This window comes from Lepisosteus platostomus, chromosome 6 (assembly GCF_059453375.1).
Source record: "Lepisosteus platostomus isolate fLepPlt1 chromosome 6, fLepPlt1.hap1, whole genome shotgun sequence".
NCBI lineage: Eukaryota > Metazoa > Chordata > Actinopteri > Semionotiformes > Lepisosteidae > Lepisosteus > Lepisosteus platostomus.
Genome location: NC_142616.1, coordinates 32,554,728 through 32,578,767, shown reverse-complemented (window position 1 = coordinate 32,578,767; position 24,040 = coordinate 32,554,728). Strand labels below are relative to the sequence as shown.

The 24,040-nt window shown below is 33.9% G+C and overlaps 1 protein-coding gene across 1 annotated transcript; it reads left to right on the top strand.

Moving 5' to 3' along the window:
- Position 1: 1 nt before the first annotated feature.
- Positions 2-22,828, top strand: vax1 (ventral anterior homeobox 1). The gene is made up of 3 exons (XM_088635464.1): positions 2-11,665; positions 14,848-15,035; positions 19,147-22,828. The coding sequence occupies exons 1-3, from the start codon at positions 11,449-11,451 to the stop codon at positions 19,669-19,671; spliced, it is 930 nt and encodes a 309-aa protein (XP_088491590.1). The 5' UTR covers positions 2-11,448; the 3' UTR covers positions 19,672-22,828.
- The last annotated feature ends 1,212 nt before the right edge of the window (positions 22,829-24,040 follow it).

Genomic DNA, 24,040 nt, shown 5'->3' with positions numbered 1-24,040 from the left:
TTGTTCCATATCTGACTACTGTCTAAAGTGATATCCTGTAGCATATCTATATTTTTATTTATAAATATAGTAGTTTCAAATAGAATACCTTTTATAGTACTGTTCTTTTTTTGTTTGGCTTTAAACACTAAAAGCACATTCACATTATTTTTGTTAACATGAGTTCAATGTCTGTTTATGATTGTCAATTAACTTTCATCATTCATTGTTAAACTAACAAATAGGGTTTTATTGAACTGTAGTTGTTTGATTGCATTGGATCAATTTTGTCATGACTAGCATAATAACATTTTCAATATGTATTATATATTTCAATATCCTATATATTTCATGTTGCAATGTGATGATTGGAATTCCAATAAGTAAAAATGTATTTAAAGAACACGGATTTTTAGGTACAGTACATTTTTGTACCTATTTTTCTCTAATAACATGTTTATACAGTGCCTTGCAAAAGTATTCAGACCCTGTCTCAGCCAGATCTCTTAAAGTGATTGTTGGCCTCTCAGTGGCTTCCCTCACAACTCCCCTTCTTACTCAGGCTGGGTTTTGAGAAATGGCCTGTTCTAGGCACTGTCTAGTGCTGGGGGTGTGATGCAGCTTCCACTTCTTAATTGTTGAGCCAACACTGCCCACTAGAATATCCAACCACAATTATATCCTCCTTAGGCCTATTTCTTTCACCTGTGTAAACTTTAGAGCTACCAGATCACAGGGGTCTGAATGCTTATGCAAGCAGGATATTTCAGCTTTTAACTTTCTTTAAGATATCTGGTGACAAATCATTTTGTCTTTAAAATTTTTCTGTTTGAGCACGTGAGCTTGCAATAAAAATACTGATTGGAAAAAAGATATGTAAATATCATTTGTAACCCAGGGACATTTGAAAACTTTTAAAGTGGCTGAATACTTTTGCAATGCACTGCTATGAGACAACAGTCACATTGTCAGCAGAGGTGCATTAATAAAATGTATTACAAAGTTCACATGAAAGTTAAATAAAAATATTATTGAAGGAAAGACACAAGAACGTCTGTGCTTGTCCTGCATTTTTTTATATCACTTGTCCTTTCATCTTGTACTTATAGTTCTAAAGTTAAACTGTTTCTAGTTGTACTGTTATAGTGGGCGTAGTCTTTTGAAAAAAAAACTGAATTAAGAGATTGTTTTTTGGTCATTTAGCAGTGCAGATTAATGAACCATTAACTTTCATTGTGACAGAAAATGCTGTATTGATAGAAAAACTTGGGTGGCTGACACCCACAAGATGGAGCTAGTACACTGTATATAAGTAGGTCTGTACCTCCGTTCATACTTTCTGTCTCCGTGTGCTCCATTTCTACTCCCTGTCTTCTACTGCCTTAAACTATAAACCATTTTATTCATTATAACTGCTCTGGGTCTAGCTAACATTCCCGACTCTTTACCCCATCAGAATAATCATATAGGCTTGAACATAGCTTCAAAATAACACGGACATAAATCAGTGTCTTAATTTATTGAGTTTTTACAAAAGGATATAAATTAAAATCCTTGTTGACCAATTCCATACAGCAAATATGGTTTTGCATTAATATAGAAACAGCATTTATTAAAAATATCAGGACTTCGAAATTGGTGGAAAGTGTTCAGAAATAAAATATTAAATAATGAAAATGTGCAGATTTGTGGGCTTTACAGAACGTTTTTTACATGATTTTCCTAATGAAAAATCCTCTAAGGAAACCAGATCTGATAGTATTACATTTGCTTAATATGATGTGTGTAAAGAGAAATATAGCAGAAAGCGCTTCATTGTGGAAGATCTTAATCTGACTTTGCTCCTTCCATAAAATAAATGTTCAGAATATAGTTGAATTTTAGAAGAACCTACAGTATATGTTTTTGACTCAGAGAATTAACAGAAATAACTAATGTTGAAACCTAGAAAATGACTTCCCTTTATCTATCCCTTTATTTATCCACATTTAATCTAGTTTATACATGAGATTTTCAGTCAGGTGGTACAGACTTGTAAAATCGGGTTTATGCGCAATTATGGGTAGCTAATTTACCGACCAACAACAATACATTTGTCAGAAACATGCATTAAATATAAACCTTAAATTCAAGAAAACAGAGATTTTGGTGTTTTTTACCTCTCAGAATTAACAAATGAATCTTCAAGTAATTTTGAAACGTAATTTTGTCTTTTTTACAAACTACAAGCATTTTATCAAACATATACTCAATTCAATATGTATATTTTAAATAATAGCTAAGTTACCCGATTCCGTGAGAATGCTCATTTATAAAAGAAATAATAAAATACATCTAGCTATCTACAAATACCAATTTCATGAACAACGAATGTAATGTTATTTGAAACATACAGAATTTTTTTCTGAGGATAACCAGTCACATTTATGAATGGAAACCACAAAGTCTGATGTAGTCTTTGTACGAACAGAATGAATTTTTAACTTCAAGTTTTTTTTTTCATTTTCAGTAAGGTGGGTATGCTTTCTGGACATAACTGTGCATCTTCCACTGCAAAGTAATAATTTTATTTCATTTTAAACCTTTCACAACCATGTCAAAGTGTACAAGGGTGCAATAAAGGAAGCAGTGTTGAAGTGGGAGTAGTCCTCCTATGCTATGTATTTAAAACATTTCCTTTTTTATAAAGTAGAGTGGTTAACACTTCTCTGACTATATCCGAACATACATTTATTTTATTTATAGCTATGAGTTATACCAGGCACAGGTTTTGTAGAATTAGGTATCAAGACTTTAACTGTAACTCTGAACACAAAAAACAGAATCTAGTTTCCTTAATGACTTTGTCATTCCTGTCACCTTATTCTCACTTAAATAAGAATGTTACAAAAATGTTACAGGAGAAACTTGAATTTTATGTAAGTTTAAAATAAAAAAAATAAAAATCAGTAACTGATTAAGTGGTTCATTTATTTTTTTTATGTCCAATGATATGAGCAATGTTTAAGATTCTGTGTGTTGATTTATATGCCATAATAATATTTTTTTGATTAACAGATGGCATTCTTTGTTAAAATTGTAATGCATTTGTATTTTAATATAAAACATGCTTCACAAAACATAACTAATTGATTTACACCACCTTATGGTTTCTCTTCTCCCTCATAGATTGCCTGATAAGTTGGGTGTTTATATACCTGGTAAACATTTCAAATGTTAGAACTATAAAAAAATGAATAAACAAACCGATGTGCTTGTTTGAAGTTCATTAGCTGTAGAAATTCTGTCCTTATCAAAAATTGTTCTGCTGTACTTCCTTGACATGGCCATGGTATTGCTTCTGTTTAAAAAGAACATTCCAGGCCTCGGTAAAACCAAGCAGCGCTCTCCACTTATTCCATTTCCCAGCTTGTAAGCAGCATTTTTTCGGTTTTATGTTTGGAACAGAATAAGTGTTCGGATTTTGTTTTTGGAGATGCATCAAACTCCATTTTATCCCCGTGAAGAAAAAAACAATCATAAATTAAGAAAATACCGCAACTTACCGATGGAAAACAATTATCCTCGTTGATCATGCTGTTATAGATCATCTGCTGTGGCTGTTATGTTGCAATGTCTGCAACAAACAGTATAGAGGATCCTTCAAAGATGGCTGGAGAAGAACCAGTGGTAGATAGCCCTTAATATCAAAATTGATGCGCTCAAATTCTGTTTCAGCTGAAATGTATTGTCTTGAACAATCAAATGCATCGTATCGGTTTTGATATTTAAAGAGAATCAGTGTATTGCTGCCAGATTGATATCCTGGTCAAACTTTCATTTTAGAGCTAAGAATTCTGGGGGAATTTTTGCAGGAGAAACGCACGATGGTTTAGTTCAATGTTAAGTCCCACCCACTTCATCTTCTAAAATCGGTTTTATCTTTGGCTTTTTAATAGACAGACCTCAAAGCCTATTTAACTTGGTGAACCCTCAAATTGAATTGAAGGATATTCTCATAATCTGAGTTTTGCCATTTTCTTTTGTTTATTGTTCATGCTCTGCACTGTCATTCCCATGGCTTGCACAGGAAGTGTTGAGCCTACAGTATGTGTCATTGAAATTTCTCATGAGCCAAAGATGGGTAGCTAAAGAGAACTAAACACATTAGAAAGAGTTTGTCAGAATTCAGTCCAGTGTTTACATGGTTTGTAAAACTCGTGTCTAAATAAAGATGCAAACTAATCACATATTTGCTTTTAAAGCTTTTAAATGTGTATTTCATTTTAAAGTATGCATTGCATTCTCCTATAATACAGTATGTAGACTTTGGGAACCTGAAGTAAAAAGTACCAGATTGGTGTTCTGCTGATATGTTTCATTACAAAAGGCTTAGTAGCATTTAATTTTTTTTAAATAGAAAATGCTTAGATATATGCATAATTAATGAGTAATGGCTAGATGGGTGAAAGCAGAGATGGCGACTTTTACTCATTGTTTCTATGTACACATAAATGTTCTTAGATATAAACATAAACCAAGTGATCAGCCTCAAGCTTTGAAACTAGGATAGTTATACATTACACAAAGTTTTTTTGACAATGCTGACAAACTCAAACATGTGTATATTGATTGCATTTTGAAAAAAAGATGTCTGAAAACCTGAAAACAGAAAAGAATGAGACACTAAGAATGGGATTTAGATCAGCAGAGCTGTATTGTTTCAAACTGAAGCTTTTCTGTCGAGTTAACCTTATCATAATTGCATCGCATGAGGTTCATCCTGCTGTGAGTTGTACTGATTATGAACCTACAGTTGTGACACAGCCATTATGAAGAGACCAGTGCCATATACAGTATTTCAAACATTTACCTTTTTCATGTTTTCTTCTGTGCCTCTTTAGTTCTGTGTAAAGTAAGTACCCTGGAAAGAAAATCCTAAAAAAGAGACCACATTTTAGTACTGTGTTTGTTTTCACCCCTAATACTGTATCTAGTTAGTTTTTACAATTACAAATCTCACCATTTATAGAAAAATATCATTGATAAGAAATCTTCACAGATTTTGGAAGATTTCTGTAATGTATTACTGGAAGATGAAAATGATGCTGATGATCACATTTTGACCATAATTGTAAGAGCCATTTTACTTACACAGTTCTCCATCGTGTTTGACTGAGTTTCTGAGGTTCAGTTAAATGTAGTTTGAGTAGGGCTATGAACAGGTACATTGTGAATTCAAGTCATTAACTAGCCATTGTAAGTGAATAGATGCAGTATTTGCAGAGAAATGGAAATCAATGAGTAGATTTAGGTCACCTAAACACTGACAATTTGTAGGTTCTGAATGAGTTAAGTGAACTTTACTGAAAAGTTTGACCATTTCATAGTATACAGAGGTTCTTATTGTTAGACCATTGTAGAAATCACTGTAGTCTCAGCCATTATAGTGTTATTTCTATAGTGTGATGACAGTTTTACTGTCAGTATTCTCTTGGAATTATGTTTTGGTGATGTGCCAAGGTAGAATACACAATTAGTCTCCTGATGGTAAATGAATTGCACTGGAAGAGCTAAAAGGCTTTGTGAGGACCTGCCAAAAAACATTTAAATAATAAACACAATGATGTAATTCTAGTAGAATAATTTGTATGTAATGTGTCATTTACCAGAAGATTATTTTCAAGATGCAAATTTCCTAAAAACATTGTAAAAGTTCATGTTACAATGAAAACAATGTCAGTGTGTCTGTTTTAAAGCATAAATGTTGTTGTTTTACAGATTTTCTAAAAATGTATTAGAACAAAATGAATATAGTTCATGTTTAAAACCTTATTACTGTTAGTAAGCTTTTTATTTTTGGTTTACTTGCTCCTTTTACATAGGTTATACACTGTGGTCTTTAGTGACAGATTCAGACTGCAAATCCGATCAGCAATGAGCTCTCACTTTCTGTACCCGCTGATACTAATTCACAAAGTAAACATTCAGTGTTGAGTTTGTTTCTTGGAACTTCTGTTTATTAACTCCTGAGTAACTGTTTTGTTTTTTTATATATCTTTATTTTATGCATTCCTCAGTGGTTGTATTTCAATATTAAAATATTGTTTTTACTAGTTGTTTAAGGACATTTACAAAATCTTGCTTCTGTTCATTTTTTGTCTTCTAAAGATGTTTTTTTTTTTATAGCTGTCAAATCGTTGGACTTCTAATATGATAGTAAGATGTAGTTACCAAAATAGGAAACATTAACCAAAACCCCAGCGGTTGTCATGGAAGGTCATTAATGATCTTTTTATTTGACTCAGGATATATTCCAGAGCATTTACAGCACCTGACAAAGGTAATCTCCACCCAGGATATAGGCAGTGACACACCAGTCAACTTACAATTGAAAGTGATGCAATGCTTTGTCCACCTCTGTCTCTGTTCATTATGGCAATGAAAGCCACTTATTGCTCTCAAGGGTGTCAGGAACCCAGAGCTCTGTGCCCAGAGGGTGTACACACAAAAAATTCAGAGACACCAATTCACCTAGTCAGAATGTGTCTGAAAGGTGGAGAAAACTGGAGAGAACGTGCAAGCTCCACCCTGTCTAGAATTGAACCTGAGACTGCCCTGTCTTATTACAAACATTCATCCATCCAAAACAGTTCAATTCTGTCTTACTAAAACAAAACCTGTGTAAGATAGATAATACTTTATTAATCCCGTAGGGAAATTGATGAATTTTGGTTTAGTTAGGCCAATATACCTGGTGTCAGAGAACATGTACAGTGCTAATGGAGAAATGTACTGAAATATACTTTGTTTCTTTTGGAGTTGCAATCATCAATAGGCAATTATTATACAAATCATGGGAAGGAGGGAGTTATCAGTTCTGTTACACAGTTAGAGCAGATTTCAGACACATTTACACAACTCACGTTTTATTGTATGCTATCCATCTGTCTCAGACAAAATGCACTCAGTGTTGGATGAAATTGGAAAATTTAACTATACAGTAAGAGCTTAGTCGCAGCAGAATACAGAAAAACCCACTTCTGCTAGAATATTCAAGTTAAATATATAGAGAGAAGTGTAATTACATTACATGTATGTGTTGGAATGTTTGAGGATCGTCTGATCAGAACTTATTATTATCTTCTTTTAAACTACACTCTACTGCAATACCATTAATATAAATATGTTGTATGATATACAACTTTTTGGGGTCATAATAGGACATGTACGTTCTATGGTATGTAGAGGTTGTACTGTTATATTGCTGTTGGATTTAACAGTAGTCCTGGTATTTTGTGCTATTAGAAGTGAAGGTTTCTCAATCGCTGTTTTAGATTCGCATTTCACAAATTTCTCTACCATTTTTCTCAGGGAGACTAATTACAAAGCAGTGCTAAAAATACTTCTCGATGTACAACAGCAGATCATTATTTGTACAGTCTATTACAATAACTTTTTTTCAGCTCTACTTAAATTAACTTTACTTATAATCTAGCTTTATTAAAGCATGTTTGAATAGTGCACATAGGTACTGGAGCTAAGCTGAAGTGGAACTACAGAAGGGAACTGGAATATTTGAAATCATAAATAAAGTAATATTATAGAAAATTGTTTTTGGATGTGAATTTGAAACACAATATGTGCAGTCATCCAGGTGGATGCTGCACATTGGTGGTGGTGGAGGGAAGTCCCCATTACCTGTAAAGAGCTTAGAGTGGGATGTCCAGAAAAGCGTAAGCAATTATTATTATTATTATTATTATTATTATTATTATTATTATTATTATTAAGCAATTATTAGTTCTTTTTTAACCAGGATGTTTGAATGCATAGTGGGATGAAAGCTCAGGTTTCTAAGGCTGGGATAATCAAGTATAGATTTGCTTTCTTAATTAGATCACACACACTTTAAATGTCATAATATTGTTTCATATATTGCAATGCAGCGTCTCCCAAGTGTTCTCATTTCTAATAAGATGATAAATTATCACCTAATACTTTTGTGGGTAAGACATAAGTCCTTTTATGAACTTCCAATGTTACATTATGTCAAACTATTTAACAATTCAAAGTGCTAACCCTGGAAAATTCACTGAGCTGGATCTAGATCACTTTAAAAACATCTTGCACTGCTCAATGGGTTTCACATACCCACAAACCCAGCTAATGTTACAAAAGAAAAGTTCCACAACCAAGTTTCTTAATGCAGTGCTTTTTGCTAACAACTATACTATTTCTTGGTGGTTTTCTGTAAAAAGTCTTGTAGCGGTTAAAATGTCACTTATACGCTTTTAAAATGGTCAAAATAAGTAAATTTGTGGGCTTTTAGAGAGCACAATCAAGCCATTTTGACACCGCATCTCAACTTTGTCTGATTTTTTTTAAAGATTGCATTGTTGCAAGTGGTGGCAGGAAATTACGAACTTCAATTGCCTGAAAACACCAAAGTAAAGCTTAATTGACAGTCTGTGACGTGGTGAGTTAATATGTTTGCTTTGTACGTTACACAGCATTCGTGTGAGTTCTCTTGGCATTCTGTGACAGATGAGATGCAGAGCGATCAGACACAATGGGTCTCCTGCAGCTATAAACAAGCACTTATGAGAAAAGCGCTTAGAAGAAGTCTAAAATTCTCAAACAAGGAAAAACAGGGCTTACAGTTTGCTTAGCTGCATTTTGATGAACACCCTTTCCTCCATTTTCTCAACAAGAGAAAGAGCATTGTGTGAAGAAGTAATATCAGCCATAATAAACACAAAACTGTTTTGAAAATGTTATTGAAGCTTCAGTTAACTTAAGTATGTTTTACACAGTAATATGAGTGTCACATTAGGTAAGAGTTACATCATGCAGTATGCATGTCAATCAAATCTCAGCTACTTAGACAATGCATTGGGAACTGGGGATGATACTGTAAGTAGGCTTTATCTGTCAGCTGACAAGAAGATCTTCCATCAGTCGCTTTAACCTACATCCTACTTGAGCATGTTTATATTTATAATAGTTGTCAATTTAATTATTTTAAAGCAGTAATTCAGCTTTGCAGAATGTCTTTGTGTATCTTTTTATGATTCTACAATTATTTAAATTCACACTTTTAAAGAAGTTTTAAGATTAGCTTCAATAATTTGCATTTGTAGCAGAAGGAAACCAAAAGAAAAATACATTTTCTAATTACAGACATTAGAAAGTTATTTAGATATGCATGCTGTCCAGTTTTCTTGTTGATTGATACTTTTTCATCTGTGTACTGTTCCTCCACTCATAAAAAAACATGACATTTCATGTGAATAAGAAGAAACATGCATTCTTTTACACTTCACAATATAAAATTAAGAGAAAAAGATTAAGAAAATTAAGAAAAAGAAACTGAAAACTTGTCTGCTTTTGACTTTAACCTTTAATTTTTGTAAATTTAATCAAATTTTAAACTTGTCTTTAACTTTTATTCTGTGCCCTTTTCTAAAGTTCTCTTAATGTTTTCAAAACTCAAAACATCAGCTGAAAGTGTCAGAATTAATTCATTAAATGTTCGAGTTGAAACTGAAATATTTTCATGTAAGAAATGATTGTGGTATTATGGAACAGAAGTCCTTTTTTCTGTTACTTTTTGTCTATAACTTAGTTGCTTCTTTAAATGGAATCGTGTAAAGTCTAAGAAGAACAGTCTTTTTTTGTTAGATTCCCAAAGCTTGTGTCTAATAATAATAATTTTTGGTTTAAAAAAACCTAGCTATAAATATGCAGGTACAAATCATACCTCAAAATAAAAACTGTTGATAAGAGGTTACTGTTCTATTTTACCTTTGCTTCAACTGTTGCAGTTTTATTCAAGTAAAACAAGAAATAATGGCCGCAATGAGCACTCTGTATCAACTGAGAGAACCATGCTCACTCATTTGCCAGATATTAGTTTTAAAGCACTTTCCAAACTTTGTGCAATTTTAACATCGTGTTTTTTTACAAACAGAATGAGGACAGTATTATTTTATTAATTTCACACATTGTACAACTAAAAGAAAGCCGTGTGTTGTATTTTCAGGCCTTCTCCCCAATTACCCTTTAAGGTGGAACTTGGTAGTACTGTTTGAAAGCAGCAGTCTGATTAGGCAGTTCTTTTTTCCCCTCCAGTCCGACAGCCGGCCCCAAACACTTTGTGTGAATAAGGTTAGTGCAACATGTGGCCTTTAAACCCACCCAGCAACCACTGCCTGACAGCCACACTCAGAGAATTGTTTGTTAATAGTCCAATTAGATAATTGCCATCTTTCACTCCTTTTCCTCCACATTTCCCATAAAGGAATGAATAAGGAGAGCAGCGTGAAGAGGGCTTCTGCCCTGCAAGGTGACAAGAAGGGCTGGAGCATGTTCCTTGCACAAGGCCGTTTGCTTGAATTGAATCATTGTAGCCTAATCAATGGTCTTATTGGATTACTGGTCACTGCTGTTCCCGAAGATATTGTTGCGCTGACAATGAAATAACTAAGGGTGGGTGGGTTGGGAGGGGGGGCACCTTTTCTCTCTTTTTTGTATTTTGTAGATCTTTAGTTAAGATTTTCCGCACTGCCTGTTTCTTGCGGATATATATGAAAAGAAGGCTTGCTTTTAATTACCAGATCCTCAGGGTGGCTCAGAGGGCTGCTGTAGAGAAGCAGGAGCAGGAACAGCTCAGGAAAACTTTAACATGGCTGATACTGCTGGAGCTGTTTTGTGAATCGCAGGAGGCTTTCACTACTGCATATCAATCTAAAGGGGGTCCCGTGTTTTTGTCTCTTCTTCTATCTTCTCTCGTGCTCTCGCCCTCCTGATAATGCACCATACTGGAGTGCTCTCAGGTACGCGGCACTGATTTGGCGACGGACACAGTAAGGCGATTAAAGTTTGTGAAACAGCAATGAATAACTTAAGAAAGTTGAAATTGGCTGGTAATGTGTCTGGGATTGTAGGATGAAGTGTCTTGGAAGTTTTCTGGAAGTCTTACTCGGTGATTGTGTCTTGCAGGCTGCAACCAAGACCAATCATTTCACTTTATTCTCCGGCTGAATTCTGCCTGACTGGGGACGGAGCGCACAAACCCTCCATTAAGACCTGATATATTATCCAAACAATTTAGTGTATTCATGAGGTAACGCAAATGTGGAGGCTGCAAAATTACCGTAATCAATTGAAACAGCAAGCGTGCGTCCGTCTGTGTGTCTGATTATTTGGAGATCACCTAACAACTAGATGTGTATGTAATAAGGCAGGGGCATTAAATCACTGTTGAGTTGTACTGGTAAGTCTATGATCATTGGGCAAGTGAGGCTGGACAACCATAATAGGGCTGCCAAACGGATGAAGCAAACATCTCCCCTTGCATTAGGTAGTCGACTTTGTACCTAAGAGGTGCTGTTTTAAAAAAAAGAAAGAAACACGAGGACAATATAACGTGCAATATTCCCCATTATATCTTTTTTTCCAAACAACGCGTTCGAGGGGCAAAGCAGTATGGATGTCAGATACAATCAAGATACCGAGACTGGAATCGTGCTGAAGAACGGACTTAAGGAAGCGAAAGAGAGCAAGGATTCTCAAGGAAATCTTTCCAAATCATTTTTGAAGGATCAGCAGGAGACCTTCTCAGCTTCTGGGACATCAGAAAACTGTGAAAAAAACAGAGCTAACTCGGCAGACCCAGACTACTGCAGGAGAATCCTAGTCAGAGGTGAGAGGCTCTCCTAACTGCTTCCGAGAATACTACAGCACGGTTTTTCTGTTTTTTGTTCCTCTTTGAAATGTACTTTGAAGACTTTCCTTTGCAATACTACAAATTCCATGTTTGTGTAAAAATATGAAATTTAGCATACTCAGATCATTAAAATACTTGCTCACGTAGTATTTAACATGGAAATAAATGAGCATATAATACTGAGTTTTTTTACTACGAAGCTAAATTCTCGTTATTTTTTAAAGTTCTCAGCTTTTTTAAATTTGAAGTTTCAGATTTCTTATAGAGCTTATATAAAACATTAATAATATACGAGTAAAACTTATTTGTAGTGTCCTGTTCTCTTTTCTTCCAGGGTATTTCATGGACCTCCGTAGTGTAATTAGCCATTATCTGAAACACTGCAAGTGGTCTCACGCCTAGATGCTGTAATTTTTGTGAACCACAAATTCATTAAAAGATAGCTCTTTGATTTTAGTTTAGATATAAGTAGAAAATAAAGGGTGTTTAATGGAGTTTCTCAAAAGAAGCTCACTTTGAGTGCTGTTTTAGACTGCCAGGAGGCTTCTGATGTAATGTGTTAAAATTTAAAGCAACAGTCTTACAATAATCATTCTCTATTGTTGTGTAATATTCTATAATTAGAGCACACAGTATAGTAGAGCAAAGGAGGCATAAAATAAAAAAGGTAAATGTGCCATGTCAAAAAGAATACAATCGTACTGTTAAGAGCAGAACAAATTCCGTGTAGTTTTCCAATAGTAACCCTAAGAAATCTAATTTTATTCTAGATCTGGAAAGGCTATGCAAATCTCTGATTTCCAGAACAAATCAACACATCAAGAAACGTGTAATTAATTATATATATATTTGTTTTTCTTTTTGTGTTAACTGAACTTACCTTCTTGAAATGCATTCATTCATGATAATTTCCTTAATTAAAGACAGTATCTCAAATTAACCCTTATTGTTCAATAGATAAGCAAGACTTTTTGGAAATGAGATTGATACCTTTTTTTAAGAAATGTTTTCACATTGACTTAGTAGAAGAGAAATAGGAGAATACTTGAGCTTTGAAAGGAGGTACAATTTTTTCTTTTATAAAATAAATTATTATTGAAATCTCTGAAATTCTTTAATGCAGAGGGTTGTGTATGTATCGAAAATATTGACATTACTATTTGGAATTCTTGCACATAAATACAACAGGGTTTGCTTAAATGGGAATATAACTAAAGTCACAAGAGTACAAGTTTTATTAGAAGTTCAAATATTTTAATACAAGCATTTTTAAAAGTATTTTTAATACTACTTTAGTGTACTGTTCAGACTTTCATGTTGTGTAATGCTTTTTAAAATAAATGAGTACACAGATCTTAAACAAAAGTAATGGTCTGGGCATTGACAGTCATAAAATATGCCAGGCAACCTTCTGATGGCTTTGCTATCTTGCTTCAAGAATGATAGTGAGGTAAATAAACATGCTTGGTTTATATAGTGTGCTTACATACTTAATTTACTATGGCCATTAGAAAGAGGCGATCACATGATAAAAAGCAGATTAACTAGGTTCCTTGCTCAGCATTTCTAGAATTTTGTATGGCTAGTTTCACTTGTTTGTCACGTCAATAAATAATACATTAATGGCGTTTTTATGTAACAAGTAATTAAAGATTTCATTTTTCTTTTGTTTAAAAAGGGAAGCCTTGTGAAGTTTTTTTTGTCCTTAAGACAAAGTAATACAGAATAGGCACAGTTATACATTGAATGAATGAAAATGTCATATTTGCACTGCATATTTTGAAATATTATGTCTCTTTATTGTTAATTGTAAAAATGTAATCATTGCAACAAATATTGAGCGAAGTGTAAAATAGCTACAAAGTTCTTCGAGAATATTATTAATGTGATGTGCTTCTAGACGTAATTTTTTGCACAGAAGAAACTTGAGAAATATTCATAAAACCTTTTTGCAGTCAAAATTAAGGATCACCCACTTATTCATATTAAGTAAAAAAGTACTACAGACTGTTTTTCTTTGAAGGTAGAAAAATCGAGTGATTATTTTATTCATTTTAGTTAGTTATTAATATTTAATTTTCACACTTTATTAATCAATCACCTTATATAAATGATAAATAGCACTTAAAGGTATTTCACACTTGATTGTTTATTACTTTTATTTAATATTTAATAAAAGCCAGTATTGCAACCTTCTGAAAGATACTTTGCAATGTAATCAAATTGGCATAAATCTTTAATTTATATTTAATTATTTTTGTGTTTTATATACTGTAGATGTGTGCGCACATTAAAAAAAAAGTTTGACTTCCACTTCAGACTATGTCTTTGTAGTCTGAAGTACACAGCTGAAAGCTGTTTATTTAATCTATCACTATACTAATTCTTCTCCAAGGCATCAAAATGGAACTTTCAGCAAATATTGCTGAAGGTCTTTATGGAATCTGTGTAAAATACAATAAATTATTATATCTTCGTTAATCATTTCTACCTGAAGAGGGCAGAAGCTTAGGCATTGTTCTTTTTTTACCAAAAATACAGTGGTATTCTATTTCGTCTGATTTTTTAAGAAGTAACAGTTATTTACAGTATGTTAATTTAATTATTTTCTAAGTGTAGAGATGCATAGAGGTGACAAGAAATTACACCACAATTTTTCCACATTTGTTAGTGGTCCAGGGGAATATAAAAGGTGTCATTCCAAAATGCAGTGTCGTACGTGTTTCATTTGAAAGCTTGGATTTATGGCCGTGGCCAGCTTTCCACAAACTGTGGATCCTCAAATAAAATAATCAACAAGAATTCAACAAAGACTCAACAAATCTGTTCATCTCCTTTGCAAAGTACAATAATCCATTCTGGCTTTGACTACCTAAAGCAATACGTCTATCATTTGTTGAATTGTGATGTCATGTATCATTTATTTCCCCAAAATCAGAAATTCTGTTGCAAAAAAGAATTCTCCAAACATTTCTATTATTACATTTTCTGGTGAGAAGTGGCTGTGGCCTCGCACATAAAATGACTAGCTGTGCTGTTTATTTTGAGGAAACTATTGTGGTCCCCAAATAACATTTTGAGTTCACTCTTAAAATGACACCCCAGTAAGGGCTCCACGCCTGACAGGCATACTGATCCTTACTGCCCTTCTTTTCTAGATGCCAAAGGGTCCATCAGAGAGATCATTTTGCCAAAGGGTCTGGACTTAGACCGGCCCAAACGCACCAGAACGTCTTTCACTGCCGAGCAGCTGTATAGGCTGGAAATGGAGTTCCAGCGGTGTCAGTACGTTGTTGGACGGGAGCGCACTGAGCTGGCCCGGCAGCTCAATCTCTCTGAAACTCAGGTAACGATCGGCATTCTTCACTTTATTTCATAATAACATGGGGACAAAGGAAAAAAAAAAGAGCTCCTCTCAGAATAAACTGTCTATGATATTCTTTCCAAGCCACTCTCTTGAATGTAAGGAATTCCCCATGTTTTTTTTTTTGTCCTTGTCGTGTTAGGATTAATCCAATATGGGCAAATTTAATCAAAACACTAGAGAAGAACAATACATTTGTGAAACGCTGACAAATTACCCCAACGGCTAATCCGAAGAATTCAAGGTTTGAGTATCTGTGAAGGCAGAAGTGCTTAACAAAAATGCTGACGCCCAAGATGCATTTTTATGAATTTTCTGAGCAAAAATATTTTGAGAGAATTAGAAACATGAGCTGCATGTCTGATGCTGAAATTGGCAGTTTCAATCAATTGTAATGCAAGGGAAGGTTCGTAGGAATTACTTCATTTCAGCCTTCCAAGGTTTGCTTATTGGTTCCTGCATTTGTTTGAGTATTTTTTTTCTGATTTTTCTCATCTCAGTTTTTAGAATGCGCCATTGTATTCTTGTCACAACGATTGCTGTCTACAGAGCAGGAAGACAATCGATGTAGGATGCCATTGCTGCTGTATTATCAGCTTTCTTCCCTCCCTTTAAAAACTGACTGACGGGGTTCGATTATGTTTCGGTGAAATACCAGCATTTAAAATGGCTACAATTATTAAAATACGTGTTTTTAAATTCAAAACGCACAAAATGTGCCTTTTCAGTACCATATGTATTTGGTCTATATCAATGTATTTATGGAATATCTCTAACCTTATACTGTAAGCGGCGATTGTTTTCTCTAACATTCACATTCTGGGTGTGTACCCTATGAATATTTAGAAAAGGCACGAACAATTAGTGAACTATTTCTTTAATAGGAGAATGCAAGATATTATTACTGTCATATGCAGATTATTTGTATATATATATTTAAATGATCACCTAAACCATAATAATAATAAAAATAATAATAAAATAATAAAAATATTATTTTCCAAACCATAGAATTTTTAAATGTTATAAAGTGCTCCTAGCATTGCTCTCACATTATGAGCTGCCAGCTGCAATTCTTAGCTTTAGGGTAGAAATCTCTAGCCAAAATGAAAAAGTTGATATACAGTAGCATGGATGCATTATTCAGTTGAATAAAGGTCAATCTATGTCTGTTTTACTATACCACATTTCCAGCAGTGATAGTGCCTCTTCATTCATCTTAATTCTTTGCTGTGTGTTATCAGTGAGTACAACCTTTCTTCACTTCTTGGGAAGCTGCTCCATCTTTGTGACATTATGATCACATGGCGTTAACGGTCCCATTTATATTTTTATTAGTTTACTTTACTGTGTTCCCCCTTTCATTCTTACACGGATGTTGCTTTCATTGTGTGCACATAAATTTGGCCTTCTGAATGTGATGTCACTATGGGACATTTATTAATGTTTAAATTTTATGGTGATGTTGGAAAGGCAAAACTAAATACAAATTGAAAGGGTTTAAAGCTCATCTAAATTTCTAACTGAAATCCAGTGAAGTGCTTCAGACAATACAGTCCTTTTATGAAAACAAGGTCTTCAGCTATCAGAATAATGTGAGGATTTCACTTTTAGGAGTTTTGATTCTTTTATAGTTAACCCCTTGCTAAATATCTGTAGATGAACCACCATCATTTCAAATACCAGATTATGCATTCTTCAACAACAAATAATTTAAGACAGAAGGTAATATCTTTAATTTTCCCCAAAACTGCTATGTGCACTGTTTTGGTCAAAATAAATGCACTCTTCATTGTTGAATTCTAGAAATAATCCACTCAAAACTGAAATGAAGTGGCTGCAAAGTGCAGTAAGTTAGTTTATTTCCAAGGAAATCACATTTCTCTCCTGCAGGGAGAAAATAGCACAACGAGATTTAGTGTAGAAACTTTGTTAACTCAACCATTTATTGTTTTTCTTAAGATATTTTGCATTTTTAGATCACTGAAGCGCTGTTTAGCCACACACAGATCAATTTCAAAAATTATTTTTTTATAGAAAATAATATATCAACAGTCTATTAAGAATAAATGTTTATGATGTTTAGGAAATGATCTACACTTAGTTAAACACAAGATGAACTGAAAATTCAACAGATATATGTGCAGCATTGAGTATTCCTCTTAAAATCTGAGAGCTATAAATAAAGAAATGCATAAATGCAGATAAATACATTTTAAAGGTGTATTTACAAAAGACTTCTTCAAAGATGTGCTGCAAAACAATGATCACTTTCGATTTGTTCTGCTTGTTTATAGATAGCTTGGGAAAGGGCAACAACTTGCGGAAACATTCATTGTAGTGCTCACAAAAGATGTCATTAGAAACTCAATTTATGTTTACAGAAGAAGAAATGTAAATAGCGAGCCTTGTCAATGGATTAATTTATTGGATTATGGTTTATGTAAATGTGATTGAGCTATGCAGCCAGGTAGCATAACGGTGCTTGATTATTATTGTGCTTCATCTACTCACATTATTTGCAGATTGAAAACAATCAGGTTTGATTGTGTAAAGAGAGACATGTGGTTTAACACATAAAATTAATCTGTGGACCATTTACAACTGTTGAAAGAGAAACAGGTTGAAATGGAAAAATAAACAAATTTAAGTATTTCAGTTATTGTTTCTTTTTAATTTAGATTTAAATCTAATTTATTCATTTATACATTGATGTCTGCATAATTACAGGTGGATTTGGAAGTGACTGTATTAAGATGTTGTTGGGTGTTTTTTTACATTATAGTGTGAAGCCTTTGTTTTAGTGTTCTCTATTTCTTACATCCAGGCATTCACTACATGAGAGTTTTTTTCATATATTGTTTACCAATTGTTTTAAAATAATAAAATACCTATTCAAATGTTATTTCAAAATGAAACAGAAAAGTTGATTTAATTTAACTGAAAAAAATGCATTACTGTATACAGTATATAGTTCAAATAAATGACTTACTAGCTGAGTTAAACTTGTAATTTTCAGAACAAGGATCCATTTGTTAATATATTAAAGCACAGTTTTTTATTTTTATGGAACTTTAAATGGCTTTTTCTCTGAATGACTGATTTTCTTAGATATACATTTGTATATTTTTATACTTTGAAGTAAATATAATTTAAACAATAAAATAATAATAGAGACTGATGCCAGTTTAAATGTAATTACATTTTGTTTCTGGAAACATGTAACTTTCAGGAGGAATAAATGGTTGTTAAGGGATGTAAAATATTTTTGTGCAAAAAAATGGAAGTATTATTGGAATGCCTTATTTTAAAAGATTCATTTAGTATTTTATGTGTTTATCAAACTGTTTGTTTTCTTACTTAAGCTGGTATGTATTTTGTTTTGCTGTCTTTAGATAAAGTGTGTGCACTTTCAATAACACTAACATTCTGCACAGCTGTGACTTTCAAAGAGGAGCTGTTCAGTCCAGAATTGCTAAATTTCAGTTCTGTACAACCAAGTCTTGATTTTACAATTCTGTGCAAAACAAAGTATTGTTGCGAATACTTTGTTTTGTTGGAATTGATATAAAAACAATACCTTTGTTACTAAAATGTGAGATGGGAGATGTCCCAAAAAGTTTAGATGACCTACTGTACAATAAGTATTCTTTTCTTTAACTTTCCAGAATCTTTGAATGGCTTTACTGTTACTTTACTGTGTTGGCTTTTGCCAGTATTTTATGAAGAAAACCTCCTCCTTCTGATGGTTGAACATTTCAGCTTACGGTTCATTTCTGTGTCTTTTTGTACTGGGCCGTGTGTAGAGTGACCAGTGAAAGCACGTGCTCGTCTGGGCTGATCAAAGCCTTATCCACCAGAAAGCTGCTTCACGCGTACCCTGCGCAGCAGAGACAGAAAAAAAATCTCAATGATGAAAGAAAAAACACAGGTCTCCTTGCACAGCTGTGTTTTTAACTTTTCTTTACAAGAAGGCATGTGAGAGATCGGGGGAGTGGGGAGAGGAGGGTACCGGGAGGAGAGAGTGTCGTGTTATTTATGTTTCACAAAGTGTATTTAAAGATGTTTTTTTTTTCTGTTTGCTTTGATACAGGTAAAGGTTTGGTTCCAAAACCGGAGAACAAAGCAGAAGAAGGACCAGGGCAAGGACTCTGAATTGAGGTCTGTGGTCTCTGAGACAGCTGCCACATGCAGTGTGCTGAGATTACTGGAGCAGGGGCGCCTTCTCACTCCTCCAGGCATACCCGGACTCCTGCCTCACTGCACTAGCTCAACGCTGGGGTCTGCACTTAGAGGCCCTACTATGGGCATTGCCAACAATGGTACCAGCACCACTGGCTCAGGGACAGCGGGCAGCTCACCTTTGCCAGCGGTGACCACCTCAGGGGCTGCAACTGGGCTGCAAGGCTCCCAGCCCACCCATGGGCTCTTCAGCTTCCCCATGCCCTCTCTCCTGGGGTCAGTGGCTACCCGGATTTCCTCCAACCCCCTCTCTATGGCCAGCTCCCTGGCAGGAAACTTACAGGAACTGTCAGCCAGGTACCTGAGCTCTTCTGCTTTCGAACCCTACTCCCGAACCAACAGTAAGGAAACGATGGACAAAAAAGTGCTGGAATGATCTTTTACTGCTGTTTGTTCTTTGCCTATTCCTCCTCTGTTCCTTGTTGTCGTTGTCCTTGTTATTGAGAAACTCAGCTGCACACAAATGCCTCTCGGAAGAAGGCACACTCGCGTTTATCCTTCAAAATGAACACGAGTTTTCAGAATTCGGTGCTCCAAAGCAAAATTTACTCTGCTGTTTTCTGGAAGTATGGAAAAGGTCACATCTAGTAAGACAAGGAGTAGGTATATTTCTATTCTATTCACACTTTTGGAAAATTATGCATAGTTTTAAAAGCAGATCAAATTTTGCATTGAAGCTTTGAAAATCATCATTATAGTGTTTTGTTTTCACACCATAATGGTATGCTGCTGATAAAGTAACACTATGTGCTGAACATTTGAGTGGCAAGGCTTGCATCTTTAACAAGAGTTTTTTTAAAGAAAATGTACACCACAAATGAATCTGGGAGTAGCAGGTTGTCAAGCATGAGTGCTTGTAAAATAATCGCACTGGTCTACAGGGTACAGTCATGAACTCTGCTCAGAAATTCAAGTTCTTGTGTGAACTTACAACGAAAGGGCACTAGGGCTCCTTTTCAGGGGCTGACATCTGAGATTAGTAAACCTATGAGAATTCGTTCAGGCTTGTTATAAAACGGCTTGTTCCACTGAGAAGCCTTTTTTTTCCTTAAAGCTTTTTTTTTTTTCCAGGGTAGAAGGGTAGACACTACATGGAGCAATTGCAATTCCAGATGAGCAGGCTTCATCTAATCTGAGCAGGATAATATAAAAGTACAGTCATTATGTTGTTGCTTTTTTCAATGAAAACAAATTATCTAAAATTTTAAAAAGAGAATATAATCATGCTAGTCAAAATCATTAGGTAGTTGTTCATGGTTTTGTGATGGATCTCCCGATATAACTTTTAAAGTCTAAATTATGTGACATTTTACCTCTGAAGATGCAGTGTTCATATTTATGTCTTTGGTTTATAAATTAGCAGTGTAGTTCTCATTGTCATGTAGAAGTAGCATTTTAAAAACTTGAAAAATCCCCTTTAACACTTAAAACCACGAGGAGAGTGGGAAATTGACAAGTATTCAAAATTTACATCTATTTTACTTCTGCAAGCTGCTCACCAGTTTGATATCCTAAACATACTTACTTGACTTTTGTATAATCCTTCTATAATATGTAAATCGTAAACTGTGCCACCAGTTTTGGACCAGATAGACAGAAGGATGAGAGTGGTACAATTAAATGATTGTTGTATAAAGTGAAAGAAAAGTTGTAAGAAGAAACTTGCTATTTTATTGTAAATTATTCACGTTTGTAATTAATAGATTATTAGTATATTGGGGAAATAATGAAGGAATGAATGTAAAAGGTGAATCATTAATCAAATGAAGCTCTTGGTGCTGTCTGTGTTAAATATATTGAACATTGTGATAATGTGGTGCGAGTCTGAATATATATATATTATATATACCTAAAACAAACAGGTGTGTTTTTGTGTGTGTGTTTAACATCAAGCCAGTCACACTCCATGAGACGTGTGAAACGGCGGAGGAATGCTATTGCACTGTTTTCAATTGTACTCGTAACATAACTAAGACAAATAACAGTTCTGATACATTCTCTCAAAAATCAACCAGTATAAAACATATTTTCTGAAAGTCATACAAGCAAATGATCCTCTGTCATTTTCTATGGAGCTTTTATTCAATAGGATGTTTCAGATAAATATAATGATGCTTGGTAAAGGGAAAAATAATGAATAAAATACACAATTCTAACAGTATGAGATGGTAAAAAAAAGCTGAAAGTATTGTGAAGTAAAGGGAAACACAATGTTATTGTTGTATGGTATTATTGTGAGAGCAGGCTTAAAAATTGCATTGCTAGAGAGGCTTGTTACTTCTCTAACATGCGTTATAAAGTAGAAGACTAAAACTTAATTTACTGAATAATAAATTAATCAGTGATGACAGAAAACATAAATAATCTTTTCCACACATAAAAACATATATTAAGAACAGTCATAAGATGTATTAACTAAAACAATGAGATATAGGTAAGCTTAACAGGTCACATAAATTGATAGTATGTCAACTTTTGGTCCTTATCACTTGGTGGTACTTTGGGAATTAAAGTATGTTACACACCCAGTCTACTGCACCACTGCATTCTTAAACTAGTTTGTATATATAATGTTAATTATACTGTATAAAATTCAATAAAATCATCTGACGTCCATGCTTATTCATTGACAATATTTTAATTTAAAGTTACAGTAACATTTCAATAGCACTTTTGTTTTTATACTCAAAAAATAACTGTGCCATTATCACTACTTTGAAATTAGCTTGGCACTGTCTGACAATGTGCCACAAGTGTATTGTTAAAATATTTTACTTATTATACCTTCAGTTTGATAATTCTGGACTAATAAAAAAATCTACAGTACTTTTAACCTTATGCATTTAGACAACAATTTTCTTTTTCTCTGGAAAAAATATATTTTCTTATTATTGTCCTACCTGTGTTGATAATATTGTTGCATAATGTAGGGATCATATATAATACTTTAAGGAAGATGTAGGTTAAAACAATTAAATAATGATAAATGCACATTTACACAATTTAATTATTTATTTAAATACAACTTTTAAAAATACACAAACCAAAAATGACTGGGTTTTATTTTACACTTCAAGTATAAATGTACATTTACCTTGTCTTAAATTCTTTGATAAGAACTGTTATCAATTTTTTATTCAGTCTTTTGAAAAAAAGTATCTGTCTGGGATTGTGCATTTTGTTGGTGTTAAGTATTTTGTTGCAAGAATTCTATGTATAAAATACGGTATATGTAAGTCAAAAACTACAAAGAAATGTGTGATTACTGTTCTATAGAAGTGGATAAAAAAGAAATATAACCTTACTCCTGCAGTCATACTCCACAGCTCAATGAAACACAAAATCACACAGCAAAACGGGAAGTGGCAATCCTCACAAAATCATTTTCAAAGAGGAGAACTTTGGTGTGGGATTTTGAAATCAATGTTCAAAAGGTGAGAAATTGAATTTTATTGATAATGTGTTTTTGTGGGGACTTCAAATGTTTTCATTTAGGGTGTGTTCCTGTTATGTGATAAAGAAGAAGAAAAACATCAGAGATTGTCTGAGTCATCCTTTCTCAAATTTCAGGAGTAGATGGGCTTAGTAGTAAGGCGATCACCTGTGTAAGAGTTTCCTCTGTTATTAAAACTATGGAAATGGAACATGAAAACTTACAGCAGCACAGCAGAGGACATCTTGCACAGCATGCCGAAGCTTTGCCGTCTCTGTCTTGAAAAACACTTGGAGCTTTTCAATTGTTATATTTTCTATGGCGCAAGGAATCCCACTAGGGGCGATGAAAAGAAATGTGTTTAGTTGTCCTAACTGGAAAAAAAAACACTTGTGCAAGGAAGGAACCATTTCTGTAAAGCAGTTGTACTGGTCACGAAGCTAAGAAAAGTACTTACTGCAAGAAAAACGATTTCTGGACATATTCATATATTTTTCTTAAAATTACATTTGTATTATTTTCACAAAAGCGTGGTGCGAATGGAAATAGTAAAACCCTCTTGAGTTTGAGAATTTTTCCCTTCTCCATGGTCGTGTTTTTTACAAAATGAGAAACGATTTAGAGAGTGTTGTACTGGTGTGAAAGTTTGATGATATAGACTTGGCTTTGATTGATTCATCTAGTGTTTGTTTCTTGAATTCTAGAAAAAAAAGATCAGAACTATTGGGTGGATAGCTAATATAATCATTTGTTTTATTAATTAAACTTATTCATAAAGATATCGATCAGGTAAATTGTGTATATTAGAATTTAAGCAACATATATTTCAAGATTTGAGACCACAATTCATCACTCTGTCATAACCATTAGGGTTACTAATTTTGACAAAATAAAGCTTGTTTTAAAACATAGTCCTTTATATAAATACAGCCCAAAATATTGTGTGTTTGTTCAAACTTTGAAGTGAACACTGCACAGTTTATTTTCCAAAAAGGTAGTGTTTTCCTTAAGAGATTAATTTATTTGTGCCTCTTGATTTTAACGTAATAGAGCTTTCTTTATCGACTACATCTACCATTTGTCATTATATTTGAAAAACTAAGACAATAATATCCACCCACTATCGGGGAGCTGGCTTTTCCCTGTCAAGGGCCATGGTACCTGAGAAGCAGAGGGCACAAGGCAGAACTATACCCTGGCCAGGATGCCAGTGTGTTGTAGGGCACACACAATCACACAGGAAAAATTTAAAGTCAAGAAAATAACACATATGAAAATATTAAGTATTGGAAACAGCACAGGAAAGTACTGG

Excerpts from the sequence above, each read along its gene's own strand:
- vax1 (XM_088635464.1), top strand. The coding sequence starts at position 11,449 with ATGGATGTCAGATACAATCAAGATACCGAGACTGGAATCGTGCTGAAG. Across the intron at positions 11,666-14,847 it reads CAGGAGAATCCTAGTCAGAG|ATGCCAAAGGGTCCATCAGA; the intron begins GTGAGAGGCTCT and ends CTTCTTTTCTAG. Across the intron at positions 15,036-19,146 it reads TCAATCTCTCTGAAACTCAG|GTAAAGGTTTGGTTCCAAAA; the intron begins GTAACGATCGGC and ends GCTTTGATACAG.